Source organism: Phalacrocorax carbo, chromosome 2 (genome assembly GCF_963921805.1).
Source record: "Phalacrocorax carbo chromosome 2, bPhaCar2.1, whole genome shotgun sequence".
Classification (NCBI taxonomy): Eukaryota; Metazoa; Chordata; class Aves; order Suliformes; family Phalacrocoracidae; genus Phalacrocorax; species Phalacrocorax carbo.
In genome coordinates, this window is record NC_087514.1 from 160301632 (window position 1) to 160323104 (window position 21473).

General features: G+C 44.7%; 1 protein-coding gene across 22 annotated transcripts in view; it reads left to right on the forward strand.

Moving 5' to 3' along the window:
• Positions 1 to 682: 682 nt before the first annotated feature.
• Positions 683 to 21473, forward strand: part of KMT2C (lysine methyltransferase 2C) — a 200890-nt gene continuing 180099 nt past the window's right edge. For 18 of the 22 annotated variants that reach the window (XM_064445052.1, XM_064445047.1, XM_064445054.1 and 15 more), the window contains exon 1: positions 934 to 1109. In XM_064445052.1, coding sequence (XP_064301122.1) covers positions 934 to 1109 — 176 coding nt within the window. Of the gene's footprint in view, positions 822 to 932; positions 1110 to 20557; positions 20826 to 21473 lie in introns of those variants that run through there. The other 4 variants (XM_064445046.1, XM_064445060.1, XM_064445063.1 and 1 more) reach the window with 4 other exon arrangements.

The following is a 21473-nucleotide window of genomic DNA, read 5'->3' on the forward strand; positions in this document are numbered from 1 at the left end:
CGTGGGACGGGCGGTGGGCGGGCGGGGCGGGCAGGCGCAGTGTGGGGCCGCGGCAGGGGGAGGAGGGCGGCGGGCGGGTTCTGTGTCTATGTGTCGCACTGGCGGGGGGGGGGGGGGGGGGAAGGGAGGAGGAGGAGGAGGAGGGGGTTACACACCAGGGCAGCGGCGGCAGCGCCGGGATCCCTTCTCCACCCCGCGGGGAGGGGGGAGGGAGCCGCCTCCTCCTCCCCCTTCCTCCTCCCCCTTTTTCACCCTTCCTCCTCCTTCTTTCCCCAAAGTTAAACTTCCTGCTCCCGGCCCGGCTGGGAAGGGGACGCGGAGCCCGGCCGGACTCAGCCCTCGACACACACAACAGCTGGAGCTGTCAAAACTTCCTCCGCTCGGCCTCGGCCCCTGCCGCCTCCGCCGCCGCCGCCTGCTCCTCCTCCGCCCCCGGGGGCTCTGCGCGGGGGGAGGGCGCAGGGCCAGTGTACAATGAAGCGGCGGCCGCCGCAGCCGGGCAGCGCAGGAGCCGGAGCCGCCGCCAGCTCCCGGGGCCTCTGAGCGGGGGGGGCGCCCAGCGGTGGGATCAGCCGCCTCTCGCTCGCTCTCTTCACCTCGCCCGCCACCTCCCCCAGCCCCGACAGACCCCGCCGAGCCGGGGAGGGGGTGTTATTGTGTGTGAGACCCTTCCTTCCTCTGCGCTCTTTTCTCTTCGCCCCCCCCCCCCCCCCACCCCTTCCCCTCCTCCTCCTGCTCTCCCCATGCTGGTCCCCCTGCTACCTGTGCTGGTCGGCGGCGGCTGAGGCCAGCAATGCGAGGCGGAGGTGGAGGAGGCGGAGGTGAGGAGGAGAGGAGCCGCGGGAGCAGGAGGAGCATCGGGATCCCCATCACCATCCTCATCTTCATCCTCATCATCATCATCCATGTGTCTCTCTCGTCCTGCTGACTAGGATGTCAACGGAGGACAAGAGTCTGGTGGTGGCGGTGGTGGAGCCGCCTCAGCAGCAGCAGCAGCCCCCCGAGCCTGGAGCTCCCCCCCCAGCAGCAGCAGCAGCAGCCACAGACAAAAGACCTAGGGGCCGGCCTCGCAAAGATGGCGCTTCCCCTTTCCAGAGAGCCAGAAAGAAGTAAGTTCAGCGTTTGTGTGTGCGAGACAGAGAGGGGCAGGGGGCAGGCGGCCGGGCGCAGGCAGAGCTGTCAGAGGAGACTCGCTGCTCGTCGCCCCCTCCCTCCTGCCTAATGCCATTTTGAGAAGGGCCCTTCTTTCTTCTCCTCCTCTCCCCTTTGCACTTTCCCCTCCTCCTTTTTCACCTTTGTCTTCCTCCGCCTGCTCTCCCTTTTCCACTTTTCTTTCACCGTCCCTATCCCTTTCTTCTCCTCCTTCTTTGGAGTTTCTTCTTTAGCTCTTCCCCCTTCACTCTCTTCCTCCTTTTTTCCTTGCCTTTGCACCTTCCCCCTTCTCCTTTTTGGGTCTCTCCTCCAGGACGCTCGGCTGCTTTCAGCGTCGTTTGGCTACTCCCTGCGCTCGGCGGTAGTTCCTCGGCGCTTTCCCTTTTTATCCCCCCTCCTCTTTTTGGGAAAGAAAAGATGGTTCTCGGCGGGGTGGCGAGGAGAAACCCCGCCACCCCCCCCCCCCGCCCCCGACACACACCCCACACACACGCGCGGGTGCGGACGCGCACACGCAAAGTTGAGGCAGGAGTTTGTTCGCCGCCAACCCCGCCGTGTGCTCGGAGGCGGGGAGAGGCTGGCGGCGCTGGGGGAGCTGTCAGGCGGCAGCCTCTCACCGAGGGACGCGCCGGCGGGACGGTGGCGAAGCACAACAAACACAACGGCGGGGGGGTGGGGTGTGGGGGGGTGCCTCTTCCTCCGCTCTGGCAGATTTCCCTTCACCGCCGCCTCGCCCCGCCGGGGGCGCGGGCGTTCGTCAGCCCCAACGGCCGCGCCGCGCCGCTGCCCCCCGCGTCCCCCGGGAGCCGCTCCTGAGGGGACCGCTCCTCTCCTCCCCTCAGCCGCGGGCGGGCGCGCACAGGGTCCCGCAGGGCGGCTGCGGGGAGCCCGCCGCGCCACGGAGCGCCTCCCCGCCGAGACCCGGGCAGAGCGGCGCGTATGGCCGCTCTGCCGCTGACGGGCGTGAGGTGCCGAGCCCGGCTGCGCTCGGCGAGGCCTGGTGGCAGCTTCTTCCCTGGAAGTGCCGCTGCGGGGCTGGCTGCGCTCCCCGCGGGTTATTTTTGAGAGGGATGGATCTTGCCATGACATACCTGATGGCAGCGGTAATAGGGCAAAGCTGGGCGAGCTCGTTTTGGGAAGAAACGTTAACGATCGTTAGCAAAATAGCCTCTGCGCTGTAGCGTCTGTTGGAGCCTCGGCGTTTCAGAGTTTGTTTCCCATTGTTTTGAAGGGACGATTTCGGTTTGACGCCCCTTGAGTACGTTTAAGCAGGTGAGCTGCCGGCGCTTCGCCGAGCGCCCGCCCCAGACCTCACCCTCGGCCTCTCAGTCAGAATCATTTCGGTCGGGAAAGACCTTTAAAATCTTCGAGTCCAGCCATGATGTCACAGTGGAAGTCCAAAACATTAGCGAGGGATTCTGCTGGGCTGGACCTAAACGCACGCAAAAACTATGCTTTCCTCTATTAAAATTTGGCTTTACATATACATGTTACATAAATATCCAAGGACAGAACTATCATTAGTTTGGGATATCTGGATATTTTTGTTGTTGTTGTCGTCATTGATGAAAGTTTCCCTTCAAAGATTTCAATGTTGACCCCCTGGTTTCGGTGGAGAGGCATTGTTTGTGGCTCCATCTTTTAATTGTCATAGGTATTCACTTGATATAGATTTTCATATAGCGATAGATGAGAGTAGTTTGTCATAAATGCTGGTAAAACTAGGATTTTACCGAAAATAGTTATTTTCTAACTTTCACAGAGTAGGTATAGACTATAGGTATAGACTATTCTTCTTTAGTTGCATCCATTTTGGGGAGAAAATAGCTTTATTTTGTAAGTTTTGCTATTTACAAACATACATGCAGTAAAGTTCTTATGTTCATCTCCTTTACGCTTCGTTTTACATACTTCGGGTTTATTTCTTCATATAGAAACCAAACCTCCCATAGGAAACCTTTGAATATTTTATTTTAAAAGAAGTTTTAGGAAGGAAAAATGCAAATACAACTGAAATGTACCAGTCTTCACAAAAAGGAAAATGCTGTTATTTGTGAAAATTGACATATCTTGTGGGCCGATGTGAGGTTGTGCACATGCTCTTGATAAAAAGTGGGTGCTAAAGAGGTAATTTTTTTTTTCAGTTAAGTTTTTGGTGTTATGAGAATATATTCTTGACCAGTTTTAGTAGGAAATTAAATTTTCCTGTTAAAAATATGTACTTAGGCCGACATGACTATAAGCATTTATGTAAGAGTTGGAAATGAAATTAGCTGAGACAAAAATGAAAATGAATCAATACTTTCTTTCTTCACTCTGTGATTGTTCCTGTCTGGTGTGGGGGTGCTAAGTGTTCTTCTGCATCTTCATGGAAAACCTGTAATGTTGGTGAAGGTGTTATGACATAGGTCATAAATGCTTCTAAAACTAGGATTTTACCAAAAATAGTTATTTTCTAACTTTCACAGGGTAGGTATAGACTATTCTTTTTTGGTTGCATCTACTTTGGAGAGAAAACAGTTTTATTTTGTAAGTTTTACTATTTACAAAATGCTGATAACAAGTAGCTAAGCAAATGCAGAAATAAGTAAAAATATTTTTTTCTATTTTTTTCTTGTGACTGTGTTCCTTTTCACTTCTGCGCTTTCCAGTTGGATTAATGTGCCTCATGTAAACCAGATAAAAGAGCATATGTCAGACCATTTTCTGTACTGTAATCACATGTCTAAATCACTATTAGCCAGTCAAATTGTTCAACCGCTTTATCCCATTATAGGAAATGTTCCACTGAATGTTCAGTCTAAGTGCAGCCTAAGTAATGATAAAACAAAGAGCCCTGCATTAAACCAGCAAAGCCAAAATAGAATAATTCCTCAGCTGTGGATGCCTCCATTAAAGAACAATGCCATATTGGAGAATGCTTTAGGTTGGTATTTTACCTTCCTGAAGGCCATGTTTTTAAGAAAATTTGATGAGTTTAAGCAGACAGATGGAAAACTGCCTTGAATCTGCTTCTGTGAGATGCCGGGGATTCTCAACTCTTCCCAGAAGTAGGCTTATTTTAAGGGAGCACAGGGTTCCTCAGTAGGACAGCTCTGCACAAGCCTCTGTCAGCCTGTGTTTTACCTGTTTCTCAGTAAAAATTCCGGTGGTCGCGTGGACACAGGTATGTATAGGGAGCATGTATAGGTTTCCTATAGGTGATGAATTCCCTTCCTATAGGGAATCACTGGCGCCAGTACCTGGGGAGTTACTGATAGCAGAGCGTGGTGCTAGAACAGCTTTTTATCATCGTTTGAAGGATATAGCTTCATGAATAGCACTGTCAGGAGACTTAATCTTAGGTGAACAGTTCATTTTGATTATTTGTGTTGTAATTGTGCCTAGAGGCCAGGGCACCATTATACTACATACAGTACAAATGCATAAGCAAAGATTGCTTCTGCGCAAACAATTTCTTAATTTAAATGTAAAGATAAGACAGCATGTGAACGTAGAGAAATGTATTGGGAAAGCACAAGGGAGCTGTGAGAATGCTATGAGCAAAAGAACACACAGAAGTTCAAGTACCCCAGCTATCTCAGCATTGGTGAATGATTCATAGGCATCAAACTTGGAGGATGTATTTAAAGGAGGGTAGCATTGTCACCCTGAGGATTTTCACAGAGAGCCTGTTTCCTGCCTGAAGTGCTAGACAAACACTCGTATTTTCTTCCTCACGTTTTGACAACTGGGTATCTGTATAGAGCAGCGGTTCAAATTTAAGAGGTAGAGCTAGAATAGGCTGTGCAGAGCCTTGAAGTTGAGAGCAAGTAGGTTGTTCATGATATGGTTCATCAGGAAGAAGGAAGGACACGCAGAGCTATAATCAAAGCAGTGAAAGAGGAAAATATTTTTGTAGTATCGCCTTTCAAAGGAATTTAAAAGGTGGAGAGATTGTACTTATAAAAGCCAAAAAAAAGTAATAAAGTTGCATTGCTGAAGATACGAAGTGATGTAGGAGAAAGAAACTTTGAGGTGCATCGTTAAAAAAGTCTTGCTGGTGTTGTATAGGAAAAATGGAAATGAGGGGCGATCTCATCGTATGGCTGGAAATCTTGGAAATTTCACTCCTGCGATCAGATTATACCTCAGCTTCCAGGCAATGGACCTGAAGGGTAGGAATGTGATCAAAAAGAAGTTGCAGGGGAAGAGTATTGGTTCTGTTTGAACTATACTGTCATTGTATGAACATCTGGTTACTCATGAAAATGTATCAGAATAGTGTTGTACAGGTGCAGTAAACATTTTTGTAATCTATTTTAAGTACTAGAGCTTTCTTAATCTGTACAGGTTATAAACAGCACAAACAGATGTATCTTCTTAGCGAAAATTTAGTAGCAAAAGTCTCCTTGCTTGTGATCATGATAACAGTTACTTTGTAAGTCAGTATCTAAGCCCATTTTACATTTTATTTTCAGCATGCATCAGACTGATGTATGTTACAAATTGTCTTTGCAAATGTGTGTAGTTTAAAACAGCATAGGATAATTTCAAAAAGCACAAAGTTTGTGGAAAACTGTGTGTGTGTTTAATTACTTTATGTTTTAATTTTCATCCTAGTTTTTCATTGCTTCGGCCAACGTAAGCCACAGGAGGTTTTCACTGGCCGTAGGTTTTACACATGCAGATGGTTTTGAGGACAAGTAAGCACAGCATTTTTGCCAGGAAATTATTATTTAAGAATTTTTATCGTTACTTCAGCTTTATTTGCATTAGGGTAGGCCAATATTTAAAGATACCTGCACTCATTTCAAAAGAACCATAACGTGTTGGATGGATTCTCTTCATAGCTCAGCTGTGTTTCTGTAGTTCATTGCACACCTTCTGTGTGATACTTACTTGTATCTTCACGTGCCTGCCCTTTTATTGCTTCAAAATCTAACATTTACAAAAGTAAAATTTATATCATCTTATACAATAAAAACATTTTTAAATACATGTTCACAGTTAGGGAAAATCATTGCTACCTGGCAAGATGGAAGTCTTTCAATGGTGGTTGGACTTGATGATCTTAGAGGTCTTTTCCAACATTAATGATTCTCTGATTCTTTGCACAACCGTTGCATGGGTAAGGGTTAAGGTATTAGAGCAAACAGTGGCCTCTACTTCTGCCTGTACAAGCCACGTATCAAAACATCTGGCCAAAAACCAGAAGGTACATGCTCGATCACCCAGTGTGAAGAGATGAGGCATAACCAGGCCATGACGTTGGCTCTCTGAAGGCCTTCTAGTCTGTTGTGGAGCAGGACAGGGCTGGGTGCACCAGCGTCCCATGGGAACTCTGTGCCGTTTTCTTCAGCAGCCCATGCTGCATTACTTCACCACGTTCATGTTACCAAGCAATGCCCCAACTGTCTTACATAGTCCTTGCATAGGAGCCTGGCTTAAACTGCTCACAACATGATTTTGCTCAAGAGGTAAATGATCTCCGCTAAATTATCTCTGTATTAATCTGTTGATTTTCAGTTCTTGACGGGACTTTCGTGGTGGATGACCATGAAAGCTGTTACATGTCGTGGGTTTTCCAGAACTGTTTTCCCATGTTACCAGGGTTGTTACAATATTGATTAATGTGAAGTGGTGCCTTTGCTTGTGTCTTAAGGGTGACTGAGATTAGCCTTGATGTTGGACAGAGATATTTTCCTATATCCTTAGCCTACGGTTTTCACAATTTGACACAGAATGCACTTGCAAATGAAGCATTTGTAGAGAGTGGTTTTTTTTTTGACATTGCAGTTGTTAGTTTGTTAATGTTTGTATTTGGTGATGTATTCAACTTCTGTAGCACTTGTCCTGAGAGGGCCTCCAAGAGCTATCAGCCAGCAGCATGACAGACCACGTACGATGACAGTCTGCGAAATCTCAACATGTTAGGTATATTGCCATAAGGCATGTCTTTGTAGAACTAGGAATAAGAACCCAGTCTCTTGGTTTCTACTCCCTGAGCCGTCTACACACCAGATATCTTTTCATCCTACATTCAGTGACACAGGAGACTTTTCCCAGCTTAAAACAATAAACCACTTCAATTTTCTTGGCTTTACTTGTGGATATTCTTTTTTATTTTTTTCCTTTCTTGTTAGCATGTTCAACTCCTACTAACTTCTTGTCATTGTTCTTTCATAAGATAAGTAATTGGAAATGGACATTTCTATTCTTTGTTGTAATTGGAGTTGAGAGATGGTTTTCCAAGGCAGTTGGCTTCCTGAGAATAGGTAAGCTTTGCCTTTCTCAGGCGGAGTTGGGTTTTTTTCCCTCCTTGGCCCAGCTATCCCACAACAATGCTGGAGGGGCAGCAGGGTGATGTATAACTAGGGAAAATAGAATTTCCTTTTCCACCGCTAATGATTGTTCCTTTACGTTACTATACGCTGATGCTGTGGATTTAACTTTTTAAAGTGTTGACACAGGTACACTAAAATGTTTTGAAATGGTAAACAATTAAGCAACTGACAATTTCAAAAAATATTGAATGCTTTTCTCCTTTGTATGTTTAATGTATTTGATTATCAATTCATGTAATCTGCATGATTCATATGGTTTGGATAAATATGGATAAGCAAGATTTTACTGGAGCAAGTGCTGTTTTCTAGTATCTTGTATGGAATTCTGCATTTTTTTGTCGTCTTTTTTTACTGCTTTTTACTAGCAGGATGCACTAAACATTCCCATTCATGCCATTCCTGGTGCCATAGTCATGGGGTAATCAAAGTAAGTTTGAGCACTTGCTTCAGAACTACGTTCAGTGAGGAGTTCTAGTAGCATTGGTGTTTTAATTCTTCCGAAAGAAAATAAGATGAAGTAGGAAAAAGCCCTTAAAATCTAGAATACTTACTACTTAAAGGAACATAGGCAGTGAGTGTATAGAGTGCATCAGGTGGTTATTTTCCCCCAACACCATAAATCTTAAGCTGGTTCTGGCAGCAAAAAGGAGCAGCAGTGCTGCCCTCCCTCCGCTACCAGCTGTTTCTCTCCCTTGTGCTGACCCAGGCATTTGTGTAGCCATGTGGTGAACTGCATTGGGAAATTGATCTGGGTTAAAACTAACCTGGCAAAGAAACGTGTTTGTGATAGCATGAGGGAGGAGGCCAGAGCAAGTAGCCAGGCTGCAGAGAGGCAGAGCGGCAGAGCTACAGCTTTTGGTAACACTGCCAGCTTAAAGTAGTATCTGCGAAGCTACAGCCTTGGCTGTGTGAAATCTGAGGGTGTTTGGTTTTCAGGCTGACTCCTTTGACTTCTTCAATATAGGAGTTGTTACAGGAGACTGTGAGAGGTTTTTATAGCCTACAGTCATGTTATATATGCTGGTTGATTGTCAAAAAAAACCCCAAAGATGCTTTTTAGAGGGTTCCTCACAGCGTATAGACAGACGAGCTGTTCTCATCTAACTGATTCTTGCCCCAAATGTTGGCATTGAATAAATAAGGAACTTTGGTTCTCACTCTAATCCTCAGAATCATCATTAAATTAATATTCAAGGTACCCTAATATAAAAGTATAATAAAATGGTTTATGTTAACAGTAGTTTCTGGGATTCTGAAAGCTCCTTCCTACAAGTATATCAATATGTAGGTGTTAAAATAACACTAGATTTTGGTTCTTTCAGAATATTCTTCCCTTTCACATATTTGGAAGTATTTTTATTAAATTACACATGCACGAAAACCTATTGCCAGCCATTCCAATATAAATCTATAATTACTAATTTTCAGTGCTGCATTTATCAACTTGCTGCTTGCTTTTCTTGAAGAAACTGCTGGAAACCAGGTCAAACTAGGCTGTTCCCCCCCAGACTTCTGGCTTTGGGCGGGGGAGAAAAAAAAGAGGCCTTTTTTTCTCTTTTGCTGCATCATTACTGACAAAAAATTCTTGCCAAAACTAGTTTTATTTAGGCTCTCAGAAAAAAATCGGCTTTAGGAAAATGTACCAGTTTTTTATTTTGCCTATTATATTTTTATATACCTTGGAGCTTGTATGGCACAGTAAGATAAAAGGAATTTTTGGTAGTGAAGATGAGATCCAAATGTGCAGTCTCTGCTGCAAAGTGTTTACCGGCAGCTTGTGCGACTGTTGTAGAGTACCGTCTGGAAGCCTTCACTAATCCAGAAGGACTTCTGGAACATCCCAGGGTTCATGGAGCCTGGGCTATTCCGATAACGGTGTGTACCCTCCTGTCTTTGCCTGGCAGTGAAGACTGTCTGCGGTGTTCTTCGTGAAGGTTTTCTCAACGCAACATGATAGAATGGCTCCGTATTGGTGTTAATAAAGGGGGAAGCTATGCTTATTAAAATTTGGGCGATTTATTGGTAAGACGTTTCATGAATACAGATTGTGAATTTTTTTTTTTCCTAAAGTGTGGAGTTCAAAAGCACAATGAAATTCTTTTGAATGAAATGAATGTTTACTTTTGCTGTATCACTACAGACGAATGGAACTGTATGGCCAAAAAAGACTTCAGGGTGATCTTGCTCATCCTTCTGTGTGGTGTATCTGTACCATTTCTGACAAATGTTTCTCCAGTTTGGTTTTAAAGTATTTGGTGAATGCAAATCTACTGCATCTCTAGGCAATTGGTTTCAGTAACTAATTTTCTAAAGTATAAAATAAATATGCTTTACTGCTGATTAAGCCAGTTATGACTTGTATTACTCACAGTTAAGATTCCACAGCTGAAATGGAGAACAATTTTTATAATAAACTTTTATTTATTAGGAGGTTGTCTCCTTTGTTCTGCACTGAACAAGGTTAACCTCTGTAGCAACATAATGTTGACTTACCCGATTTACCCTTTGAAAGTTTGCTAGTCTTTATTAAATTTCACTTGGTTGATATGAACCACTTCTCAATTTATCAGAATTATTTTTATTAAGATCCTGTCTTCTAAAATGTTCATAGCCCCTGCCTCAGCTGTGTGTCGTATGCAACTCTTCTATGTGTGTGAATTTCCTCATGCAGGTCCTGGAGGAAGGAACTTTCTTGCAATGCTCTCTCACCTTGACTGAAAATAATTTGCAAATAAATACCCTTTGAGCGCTCTAGTTCATTGTTGCTGACCTGTCTTACGGCAATTTCACCAGGGCTGTATTATGGAACATGATCACTCATAGTTTAGAGATTACTTGTGTTTGTTTCTGAAATATAGTGTGAATTTCTTCCAGTCCTGCTGGCTTGAATTTCCCTGATTATTTAGCCTAATAACAAAATCAGTTTTTAGTATTAGCTACAATAAATCTGTTTTACGATGGCTGAAATACAGGGAACGGCATTTGATTCTGTTTTGTTATCCATTTGTTCTTCCTTAACATTGTTATATACTGACTTCTGTGTTTTTATTCTTACTTCTAAAATATTTCTGAAACTTTGTTTGCCTTTCATATTGCACAGTGGTAATAATGCATGCTGTGCTTTTATATCTTCTGATTTTTATCCCTGACAGTTTATGCTGTTCCTTTATATTCACTAAAATGCCCTTGTTTCCATTCCTAATATGATTCTTTCTAGTTTCAGACCCTTATTACTGGCTGCTTTTGATGCTGCCCATATTGTTCATACTACACTTCCTATCTCTCCCCTGCATTGGAATACTTTGCCATGGTGTGTATTCCAGTATGATAACTGCTGGTCTTCCTTTAAATTGCATTCTCAAGAGATTCTAGCAACAAGTTCAAAGAATTTGTTGAAATTTGCTTTTCTTATTTCAGTTAATAGAAGATAAAAATTTGTTCTCATTTTTCTACCACTCTCATTTTTTCCCCTTCCTTGGCACAGTGAGTGCTTCTCGTTACCACTTCCAGCCAAATCACTGTACACATTGAGATGTTTAAAATGGAGCCTGCCCTAATAGAGTGAAGTGTGAAGTAACTGCTCTTCTGGCACCCTCAACTTTGTGAAACAGTTGTCCTCAACGTTTTCACAAACATGTTGGGCTGTTTGTTCTGTTGTTTTGGTTTTCTATTAGACGTCTGGATGATGAAGGCCTCTTCTTACTCTAAAGATACGTGCTCTGAAAGCTTCTGTTAGTTGCTTCAAAAGGCTTACCATCTTCCTCTTATTTGGTCAGCGGAAGTTTTTCTCTCCTGGCCTTTCCCCTTCCTTATTCCCTAGTTCCCATTCTCTGTTGCTTATGTTTTTGTTTCTACTCCAACTTTTTTCCTTCTCCTTGGTTTCCCCCCTCCCCCCTTGTAAAAAAAGCGAGTATAGTATTTTTTTCTTACCATGGACCATTGAACTGCACAAGGCTAGAACTTCACTTAGAAATGGGCCAGATGGTTTTCATTGTGGAGAAAGACTTGGAAAAGGGAATTTTGAAATAAAATTCAAAATAAAGAGAACAGCTCATTTCAATTTCCTTGAATTTCATCATTTACAGATTGGGCTAATTCATGGCTGTGCTTGTGTTTTGTATTGATTAGTGGCCTGGTTGTAGCTAGCAATAGTGTTTTGGCACCCGAAGCACTCGGCTTCTTCACAGTGGCCATGTCTGCACTCATAAAAAAAAAAAACCATCAGGGAACATTTGGGGTCACTGGCCACCATCATCCCTGTTGTCAGATTATTGCAGTGGTTGCTTGTACAGTTTCGACCTGGGCCTGCCAGCACTCTTCCAAATGGTTCTCAAGGCCGGCCCAAGGGTTTGTGTAGGCTGTGTGCTGTTCCCAGCATAGTTTACGCATGGCTGCTTTGTTTGGGAGTTTGAGAATTAGATAGCATGGATGTAGGATGTGTTCTGTGCTAGTCGGCCTCAAGGCCAACATCACCAACTATGTTTAATTTACTGGTATAACTACAACTGGTGCTTGTTTTTTTTCTTTCTTTTTTTTTTTTTTTTTTAAAAAAAGGAGGAATTCAATGAAACTGATAGAATTCTCATCAGTTTTCCTTTCAGCCTCCTGGGCAAACACTGTGCCACAGTTAATGTTCTCTAACCCATAGGGATGTAAGTTTAGGAAGAACAGCTCACAGCAGAATTGCTCTAGAGGGAGCAGAGTCGATGGGATGAACAAGCCATAAGGCTCCGGGAAACGCTGGCTTTCAGTGCTACTTCAGTCTTCTGACACACAATTTTTCCTCATTCATGTTTTGCATAATTAACCTTGCATCAGGCATCCTGGTAGAGATTTATACAAAGGAAAGTGCAAAACAGATTCAGCGGGAATTCTAATTTATTTTTCTGCCTGTGTCTTCCAGAAACCCTTCAGGAGAGAACTGGGCCCAGAAATGGGGGGGTAACTCAGGAAATAAATGATCTGTAAGGAAGATTATTTAAAGAAATTATTTCCCTAAGGTCTTTCATGTAGCAGTAAGGGTTGGGTCACGGCTGGCTATTCAGTTGCCTCTTTTTGTAATGGAATGGGAGAGTATTCTTTGTCCTGTTGTGTGCTGTGTACAGCTTGGAGATACCATCATTTCTGTTTCGAATGTGTTTGTTGGTAAAGAATAAATACAAAACCTTGGTAAACTGACTCACGTATTTTGTGTGCTCTACATGTGGTCTTCTCAGATAAGGATGCACTGGTGGAACAGAACAGAGAAAGTACTGTTGATTGTATACCTACTTTATGGACAAGCAGAAGATCTTGATCTCGAGGCTCATTAACCAGACACTGTCAGTGGGGGTTTAAATTACTGATTACTTAATGTAAATAAATAGTGCTTTAAGAATATTTTCAGTTTACTTTTTTTTTTCCATTAACGTGTCTTTTTTCATTGTACTTCCTTTAGGCTGTCCTAAGAGGCAAAAAGAACCTGGTTTTAAATTGCTAGCTTGACCGTGTTGTTTTAAAGGCTTTTTTAGACCAATGAGAGTTTCTTTTCTATACTTAGTTAATGCTCACGCTTCAGAAAAGAGAAGTCATAACTGTCTTGGACATGTATGAACTTGTTGAGTTGAAGCTTCGGCTCTCAGCTATCCTGTATCTTCTAAGGTGCACAGTTTTCCTTGTTTGACTAGAATTTGGGAAAGTATTGTGATAAACGTTTGTTAGCTGGCTTTTATCTAAAGGCTGTAAATGTTCTTAGATCAAGTTGTTGAGTTTTTCTGTTTGGTTTTTGGTTTTGGTTTTTTTGTCCTCCAATATGCAGCCCTCAGTATGAACCTGGGGAATATACAGCTGCATGGATGTGACCACGTCTCATGTTGTGGGAGCATATTCCGTAACAGCTATTAGTAATGGGCCTTGGGGACAAGGCAGAGACTGAATTCTAGCTCCTGTAGTCATGCCACCCAAGTTTCTTTTTCAGCAGCATTGTGATGGTCTAGTTTCTATCTGAATTGTTTTCTTTCAAAGCTTTAAAAGAATAATGATATTTATTTTAGTACTTTAAAGGAGTTTACTAATGAATAGGAGAAAGTGTACTCAAATTCTGCTGAAGTCTTTATGCTTAGTCAGAGGGGAGAACTAGATATTTCTAAAATGCAATTCAGCAGGACTAAGGTCTGAGCAGGGAGTTCCTTAGAGCCATCTAATAGGAAATACTAGATGAAGAGCTTGAGGTTTGATTTTAGGCTGTCTGAATATCACCTTTATGCCCCGATCTCTGGTGTCTGTACTTGGTTTGTTTGGGGTGTAAATTTTATCAGATAGGGTCCCACCATCAGATTTCAGCACCATGTGTAATTACACAGCTCTGTAACCAATGAATTGACTTCAAAAATATTTGCAAACCATGTGGGGAACTGACTCTGTTTGACTCCTGCTTTCAGCAGGAGGCTGGGCTAGCTAACCTTCTAGGTCCTTTCCAACCTGAGTTATTCTGTGATCCTGTTCTATGAGCACCCTTTCTGATGCTCATGTCCATTATTTGTGTTGTACCCATTGCTTTTACACAGTGAATTATATGTAATAACCTTTATTTTGTAGAAGGTGCTTTCCTGTATTATTTCTTGAAACAAAATAGTTTACTTAATCTCTTTGTTTCATTGTCTGTGCTTCTTATTCCGTCTGCCACCTGATACTTGCTTTATCTATTAATCTATGTGATTCCACATAAATAAATTATTACTTCCTTGCTTTGGTTTGGTTTGGTTTTGGTTTTTTTTTTTAGAAATGGTGTCACCTGGCATTCCAGGTTTTTTTTCCTAAAGGGTATTTTTGAAAGTTTATCTAGTAGAAAAGGGCATGGATATTTTGATTACTTTAAAGAAAATAAGTCAGAATTTGTATTCTCATTGGATTTCCATCATGCACTGTTGAAAACAGTTTGTCCTGCCTGTGCTAGCAGCTGACAACGCATGTCATTAGCAATGAGTCATTTTCTGCTGGCCCGTGAATGTTTTAGGTATTGCCTGTTTTCTACCTCTTCTCTTCTTGCATCTTCTTTTCAACTTGTGGTCTATTCACCTATATTGGTGAATCTATATTTCTGAATTCATTTGCTCAGCCCTTTAGTTCACGTTCTGGTAAGCAGTACTACATTATCATTTCAGTTACACAACAGAGTTTACCTGTACCAGCATTTAGTAGTACTGTAAAAAGGACACAGGTCATGGACTCTCGTCTGTTGTGCAGTGTTTCCATAAGAAAGCACCACGTGCCATGCTACTTCAATACCAGGTAAAATAGTGCTGTTGGGGAAGTGAAGAAGTGAGTAAGGAAATCTGAGATTTCTAGAGGCGATGCTGGATTTAAAGACCTTTTTTTTTTATTATTATTTCAATTTTTTTTTTCAGAAATGTTTTTTAACCCCATACAGCCTATGCTTCTCCATTGATATCGCTGTTTGCGTTGTGTTAGTGGACAAGATCTGGTGACGCTTTGTGAGCTCAAGCTACCTTGGGACATCTGTGCTGATGCTCTGTGGGAAGGCATCAGCCATAGAGGCAAAAGGGTACATCCACTGCAGCTTGTTTTTCAGGGTTTCTACCTCAAATTCACATTCAACAGTGAATTAAGTGTAATGGCAGACTTTGCATTGGAATGTCCTGTTCTGCCAGCTCTGTCGCAGGGACGGTGACCTTTGGCTGAAGCACATAAAGACGTCAGGGAAGAAAGACACCTTGAGCCTCTTTACTTATGTTTGCCAAAACTTGTCTGTCAAAGCTGTAAGAATAGACAGAATTTGATGCTTTCTGTGTAGAAGGCTATTTCAGTTACCTGCCTTATGTTACTGTTCAAATTTAATTCTAATGGCATGCTTGTTAGATGTGACATCTTCAGTGTAATGGCTTTAAATCAAATTATAATTATATGTTAATGTGGGTATGTAGTTAATGCACAAAATGTGTTTCTTGGCTGTATGACGTGCTGCTGACCTATCTTGGGTTCCAGATATGATCTGGTCCATGCTCACAAGAAGGGAAGAGCACAGAGAAGAGGAAAAAATATGTTTTGGAAATGTTTTGGAACTTTTTTTTTCTTTTTTTCCTGTTCATTTTTAGAAATGAAGTCTATCTCCAGAGACTGTTTTAGTAGAGGTTAGAAATGAAGAATTTCCAAAACCCTTCAAAAGCAATTAAAAAATCAGTCTACTTCTGTTTAATCTATGCTTTGGCGTGAAAAGTAGAATTAACAGAGAAACTGTATTCACAGAAAAGGGTGGTTAAACCTGATTTGTATCGTGGAAGCATAAAAGGGTGCTAGAAGGTAAATTGCCTTTACTTTTCAGTAGAATTGCCAGGCTGAGGAAAAATATTTGAGTTTCCTTTTCTGCTTGTTGTCTTTTTGTAGCTAGATACTTACGGCTTAATCTCAAGTTGTTCTTATGATTCTATTATAACATTATTAGAAATCCTTGAAGATCATGGAAATAGGAGGTTAGCAGAAGTTAAGAAGAAACAAATGTTTTAAAAAGACAAACACCTTTTTGTGCTTCTTAATATATTCATCTTTGTATGTTTTAAAACCAATGAAGTACCAAATCAAATGTATGACCTAGCTATTATAACCAAATAATACTTCCATTGCGAAGCCCGTGTCTCTTACTCGCATACGTATTGCACCTGAAATTTAGACTGGAATATATTGGAAGTGGTGATGTATCTATCTCTGACATTCTCTTGGTTGCTGTGAAGTAACATTCTCCAAAACTTAGAAATTGCAAATAGGGCCTATCATAAACAGATAAGTTATGCTTCACTAAACGTGTCTTGATTAACTCAAGAGAGTTGTATCCTTAAGTTAATCAGTTTGAGTTTGGAAGAAAACAGTCCAACATATGTATAGACATAAGTTTTTATCTTAATCATTACATCTATCGCTTCTGTTGCTTAAAAAAAAAAAGTCTGTCTTAGGAGAGATGACTGATCCCATTTTTCCCATGTACATTTTCTTGGCAGAAGTGTTGGCTTAAACAGTTTCTGCCTTGCCATCATGGTGACACATGTTTGTGGAGACGTGTGAATCAGGGCAGGGAATCGACGCAGACAGAATTACTTTGCCTTTTTTTCAGTGTCCAGCCCTGCTGCTTCTTGCTGGGTTGCCCTGTAGCTGGATCAGTCCCCTCGTTTGTTTCACAACATGATCCAACATACAGCTGAACTGGGACAGTTCAGAGGCTGGGAATAAGAGGCGAGGGGTGTGATCAGCTTCAGTTAGAACTGCTGCTGAACGTGAAACCCTACCCCGAGTTGTTCCTTTAGCTCATTGTGTAATCCTACTGAGGGCAACTTACGGGCAGTTTGTGTGGCAAAATAGTAATTAGTCAACGTGACCAGTGTTGGACCATGTCTGACTGTGCTGTAGTAAAATTAGTTTTGTCCTGTGGTAGGTTGACCCTGGCTGGATGCCAGGGGCCCACCAAAGCCACTCAGTCGCTCCCCCTCCTTAGCTGGACAGGGGAGAGAAAGTATAACGCAAGGCTCATTGGGTGAGATAAGGACGGGGAGAGATCACTCACCAGTTACTGTCACAGGCAAAACAGACTTGAGTTGGGGAAATTAGCTTAATTTATTACCAATCAAATCAGAGTAGGATAATGAGAAATAAAACCAAATCTTAAAAACACCTTCCCCCACTCCTCCCTTCATCCCAGGCTTAACTTTACTCCATTTTCCTCTGCCTCCTCTCATCCAGTGGCACAGGGGCATGGGGAATGGGGGTTGGGGTCAGGTCATCAGATGTTCCTGCTGCTCCTTCCTTCTCAGGGGGAGGACTCCTCACACTCTTCCCCTGCTCCAGCGTGGGGTGCCTCCCACAGGAGACAGTCCTTCACAGACTTCTCCAATGTGAGTCTTTCCCACAGGCTGCAGTTCTTCACAAACTGCTCCAGCGCAGGTCCCTTCCATGGGCTGCAGTCCTTCAGGAACAGGCTGCTCCAGCATGGGTCCCCCACAGGGTCACAGGTCCTGCCAGCAAACCTGCCCCAGCGTGGGCTCCTCTCTTGATGGGTCCCAGGTCCTGCCAGGAGCCTGCTCCAGTGTGGGCTTCCCATGGGCTCACAGCCTCCTTCAGGCATCCACCTGCTCTGGTGTGGGGTTCCCCTATGGGCTGCAGGGGAATCTCTGCTCCGGTGCCTGGAGCACCTCCTCCCCTCCTCCTTTGCTGACCTTGGGATCTGCAGGGTTGTTCCTCTTGCATATTCTCACTCCTCTCTCCGGCTGCAGTTGCAGTTTTCCCCACCTTCTTAACTACATTATCCCACAGGCGCTACCACCAAGGCTGATGGGCCTTGGCCAGCAGCGGGTCCATCTTGGAGCCGGCTGACATTGGCGGTATCAGACACGGGGGAAGCTTCTAGTAGCTTCTCAGAGAAGCCACCCCTGTAGCTCCCCCGCTACCAAAACCTTGCCACACAAACCCAATACATGCCCTTACTAAGATTTTTTTGGCAGTTAATGTGCTTTTACAGTGAAAGAACTAAATCTCACATCTTGCATGTGAAAGAAAATGCAGCTCCGTGTTCAAAGCTCTCAGGAAGAACAAGGCCAGCTAACGCGACTTCATAGCTGTTAGCTTGCATCTTGGGTCACATGAACAGCAGGGAAAAGTACTGAGAGTAATTTATTAGCATTATTTTAACCAGCTATTATTAAATTGCAACTTGTCTTGTTTGTGCTAACATACTTAAACTTGTCAGGTGCCCCATTACCTGGTATGTTAAAACATGCATTTTTTTATTTACGAAGTGCAACATGTTTAAAAAATATCTTCAGGTTTAAGGCAGAGCAGCACAAGCAACTTTGTGCGTTTCTGGTGCGTCAGTTATGCCAGAGGGGGTATCAGCGCAGAAGGTACCGCACCAGTGTTGCAGTGGAAGTTTATATGAATCGGCAGTTATGGGATAGCTGCCGTACGATGAACTTGGTGCTCTAGCCTCGCTTAACCTGCTATCTATAAATACAGAAACTCATTTTATTCAATACAATTTTGAAAATACACAGCATCTCTCTGCTGTTGGGTATCTTCTTTGGTTTAAGAGGAGCTTATTTTAGTTAATCTTAGAATGACTGGTTAGAAAAATGTTTAAACCATACGGAGCTGTGCGTCCAAGAGGGGTTTGTCCCAGTTAAACCCAGAGGGCTATGAGTCCTGAAGGGAATGGGCAAACTGATTAATGTCTTGCTGGTGGTTTAGCAATTCACCACATGTTGGTTGGACCAAAATAACCAGCCCTTACTGCAAAACTAAATACTGACATTTCCCATCTTCGCTAAGGCTTAGGCTGACAGATTCAGCCTTCTTATTGCAGCAGACTAAATGTGCTAATATGTGTGGTTACCAGAGATGTGCTGATAAAGCGGTAGCTTGATAGCTCCTGGTAGCTAAATATATTTCTGGGTCCGTACCTGTACTAACATGGCACAGGGGCTCTGACACAATGGTTGGTTGTTTCAGAGTTAACACGTGGCGATTTTTTAATGTGAGAGCTTTCTTTTTAAAATTTTATCTTAATTGCTGGAGAATTGGTTTGATTAAAACTTTTCTGTAGGCCGGGCACCTAGAGCATGTTTCAACTGAAAATGTAACGATAGGCAGCGTTGGTCCCCTCCCTCCACCTGGGTGGATTGCCCGTGGGGATCAGCCTGGGGTTTTGGGTTTGTTTTGTTCCGTCTTTGGGGTGACACGGTCTTTTTGAGTTCCTGAGCGCATTTACTGAGAATTTATCAAACCAGTACTGATAAGGCAATACTGAAGTTATTTGCTTGCCCACAAAAGAGGGTGCCCTAGGTTAAGGATGTCCAGTTGAAGCTCGGTGTAACACGAGAATTTGATCAAGAAAGAAAATCTGATGAGTGAGAAAATGGATGTAATCCATGGTCTTATTCGTGTTTGGCAGCTAAGTCAACAAGTCAACCTGTGTCTTGCAGATGTCCGATACTTAAACCAATTTTAAGAAAACTTATAGAAGATTGACAGAAGCAAAGCATTACGCAACAGCTGTTTCAGGGTTTTTGTGTGAAGGGAAGTTGAAGAAAGGTAGTTGCGTTACCACTGGAATTGGCAGACCCGTGGGTTTGCAAGTATCTATCAATACAAGTGAAATGATAGTTGCGTAATGCTGTCTTGATTTGTTTTTCTCCCTGTAGAAGAAAAAGAAAATTGGCAGGGACCATTTGAAGGATTAGGAAAGAGCTGTTTGTAGAGGGACATTTGTCAAGCTTGCTTTCTTGTCTCCCCCGTTCCGGATTGGTTTTGGAGAAGTGTAGAGCAGCCCGAAAAATGCTAAATGGGGGGGTGGTGGGAGCCAGTCCCCGAAGTCACACCTTCACCTTTAAGGCTGAAGCCCTCTTTCTCCCGGCGCAGCCCCAAGAGCCCGGGGGAGCCGCCGGGGAACCGGCCGGCCCCGATGCAAACGTTTTGCAACTTTCCAGTTGCGCCGCTTTGTTAAATGGGAAAGTGCGGGCGTTGGGGGCGGGGAGGGGGAAGGGGAAGGGGAGCGGGGGGCAGCTGCGGGGGGCGCTGCGGGGACGGGGGCTGGCGGGGTGCGCTCGCCGCAGCTCGCCGGGAGGCGCGGGGCCCTCGGGCCGCCCCGCTCTGCTCCCCTCCCGTTCCCTTCCCTTCCCTTCCCTCCCCCCGCGGCCCCCGGCCCCCTCCGCCGTCCCGGGGGTGCGGGGCGGGGGCGGCGGGAGCCTCCGGCGGGGGCGCTGCGCCTCCGGCCGCCGCCGCCCCGCCTCGCCAGCGCAGGCGGCCCCGGCTCCTGCCGCAGGACTCCGGTCCGCACATTGGCGGCGCCCGCCCGCGTCGGATCTACTTTCTCTCGCTCGGCTCTTTTTTTTTTTTCTTTTTTTTTTTTTCTCTCTTTTTTTTTTTTTTTCCTCCCCCCCTTCCCCTCCCCTCCCCTTCCCCCCGCTCCCCTCCCCCTCCGCCCACCTCGCCGCCGCCGGCTCCAGCCTGGTTCGGGGAGGATCCCGGAGCCGAAGTTCCGAGGCGATCGTGGCGGCGGCGGATCGCTCCCCCGGCGGCGCCGCCATGGGGGCCCTCTAGAGCCGCCCGGCCGCGCCGAGGCCGCGGGGCAGTGGCCTGGGAAGCTCCTGCCGAGCGGCGGCTCCGGGAGAGGAACATGGCTGATCGCGGGCAGTGCTGAGCAGTCGGTGTCTCCGCACGGCGCTGGGCTCGGGCCGTAACATGTAAATAACTTCTCTTTCCTCCGGATCGTGCGGGCGGGCACCGATGCCAGCCCCTCCATTTTCCAGAGGGGATTTGTGAGAGGTTCCGCGGGGCTGGGCTATGTCGCGCAAAACCAATTCGCCGGGGGTGAGTACGTCTGTCGTTTTAACTTCTTTGTATTAGGGGGAGAAGCTGTGACAGCGGGCCCGGGGCTGTGCGGGGCGGGGGGGGACACGGGGACACGCGGGGACCCGCCGCCGGCAGCGGGGCGAGAAACTTAGCGGGGGGACCCGGGCGCTCGGGAGAGGGGGTCCCACCCCTCGGGCCGGGAAAGCCACCGCACCCCGGTGCAGGCGAGGGTATCCAGGGGCCAGTTCCAGCTCACCAGACAGTCCTCGACCATTTAAAAAAAACCAACCAAACAAAACAAAACAAAAAAAGCAAAACCCACCCCCCTCCCACCCAAAAAACCCCCACAACAACAACAAAAAAAAGAGGGTGGGGGGTGGGAGAACCACCAAACACAAAAGCCCAGCTCGGGTCTGACCTGTTTCTGCAGCCTGCTCATTTCTTCCCTCTGTGCACCTACACACACGCACACATACACACGTGTGCCTGCACGGACACACACGTATTCTTTTAAAATTATGACTTTATATGGTTCGCTATAGCACAACTCTTTTTTTTTTTTTTTTTTTAAATTTTTTTTAAGCACTTTCATTTCCTGGTGTGAATTCTGGAGTGCTGGAAAATGAGAAAGGATTAATTTCTCTCAAATATTTTTAAGTACTCAGT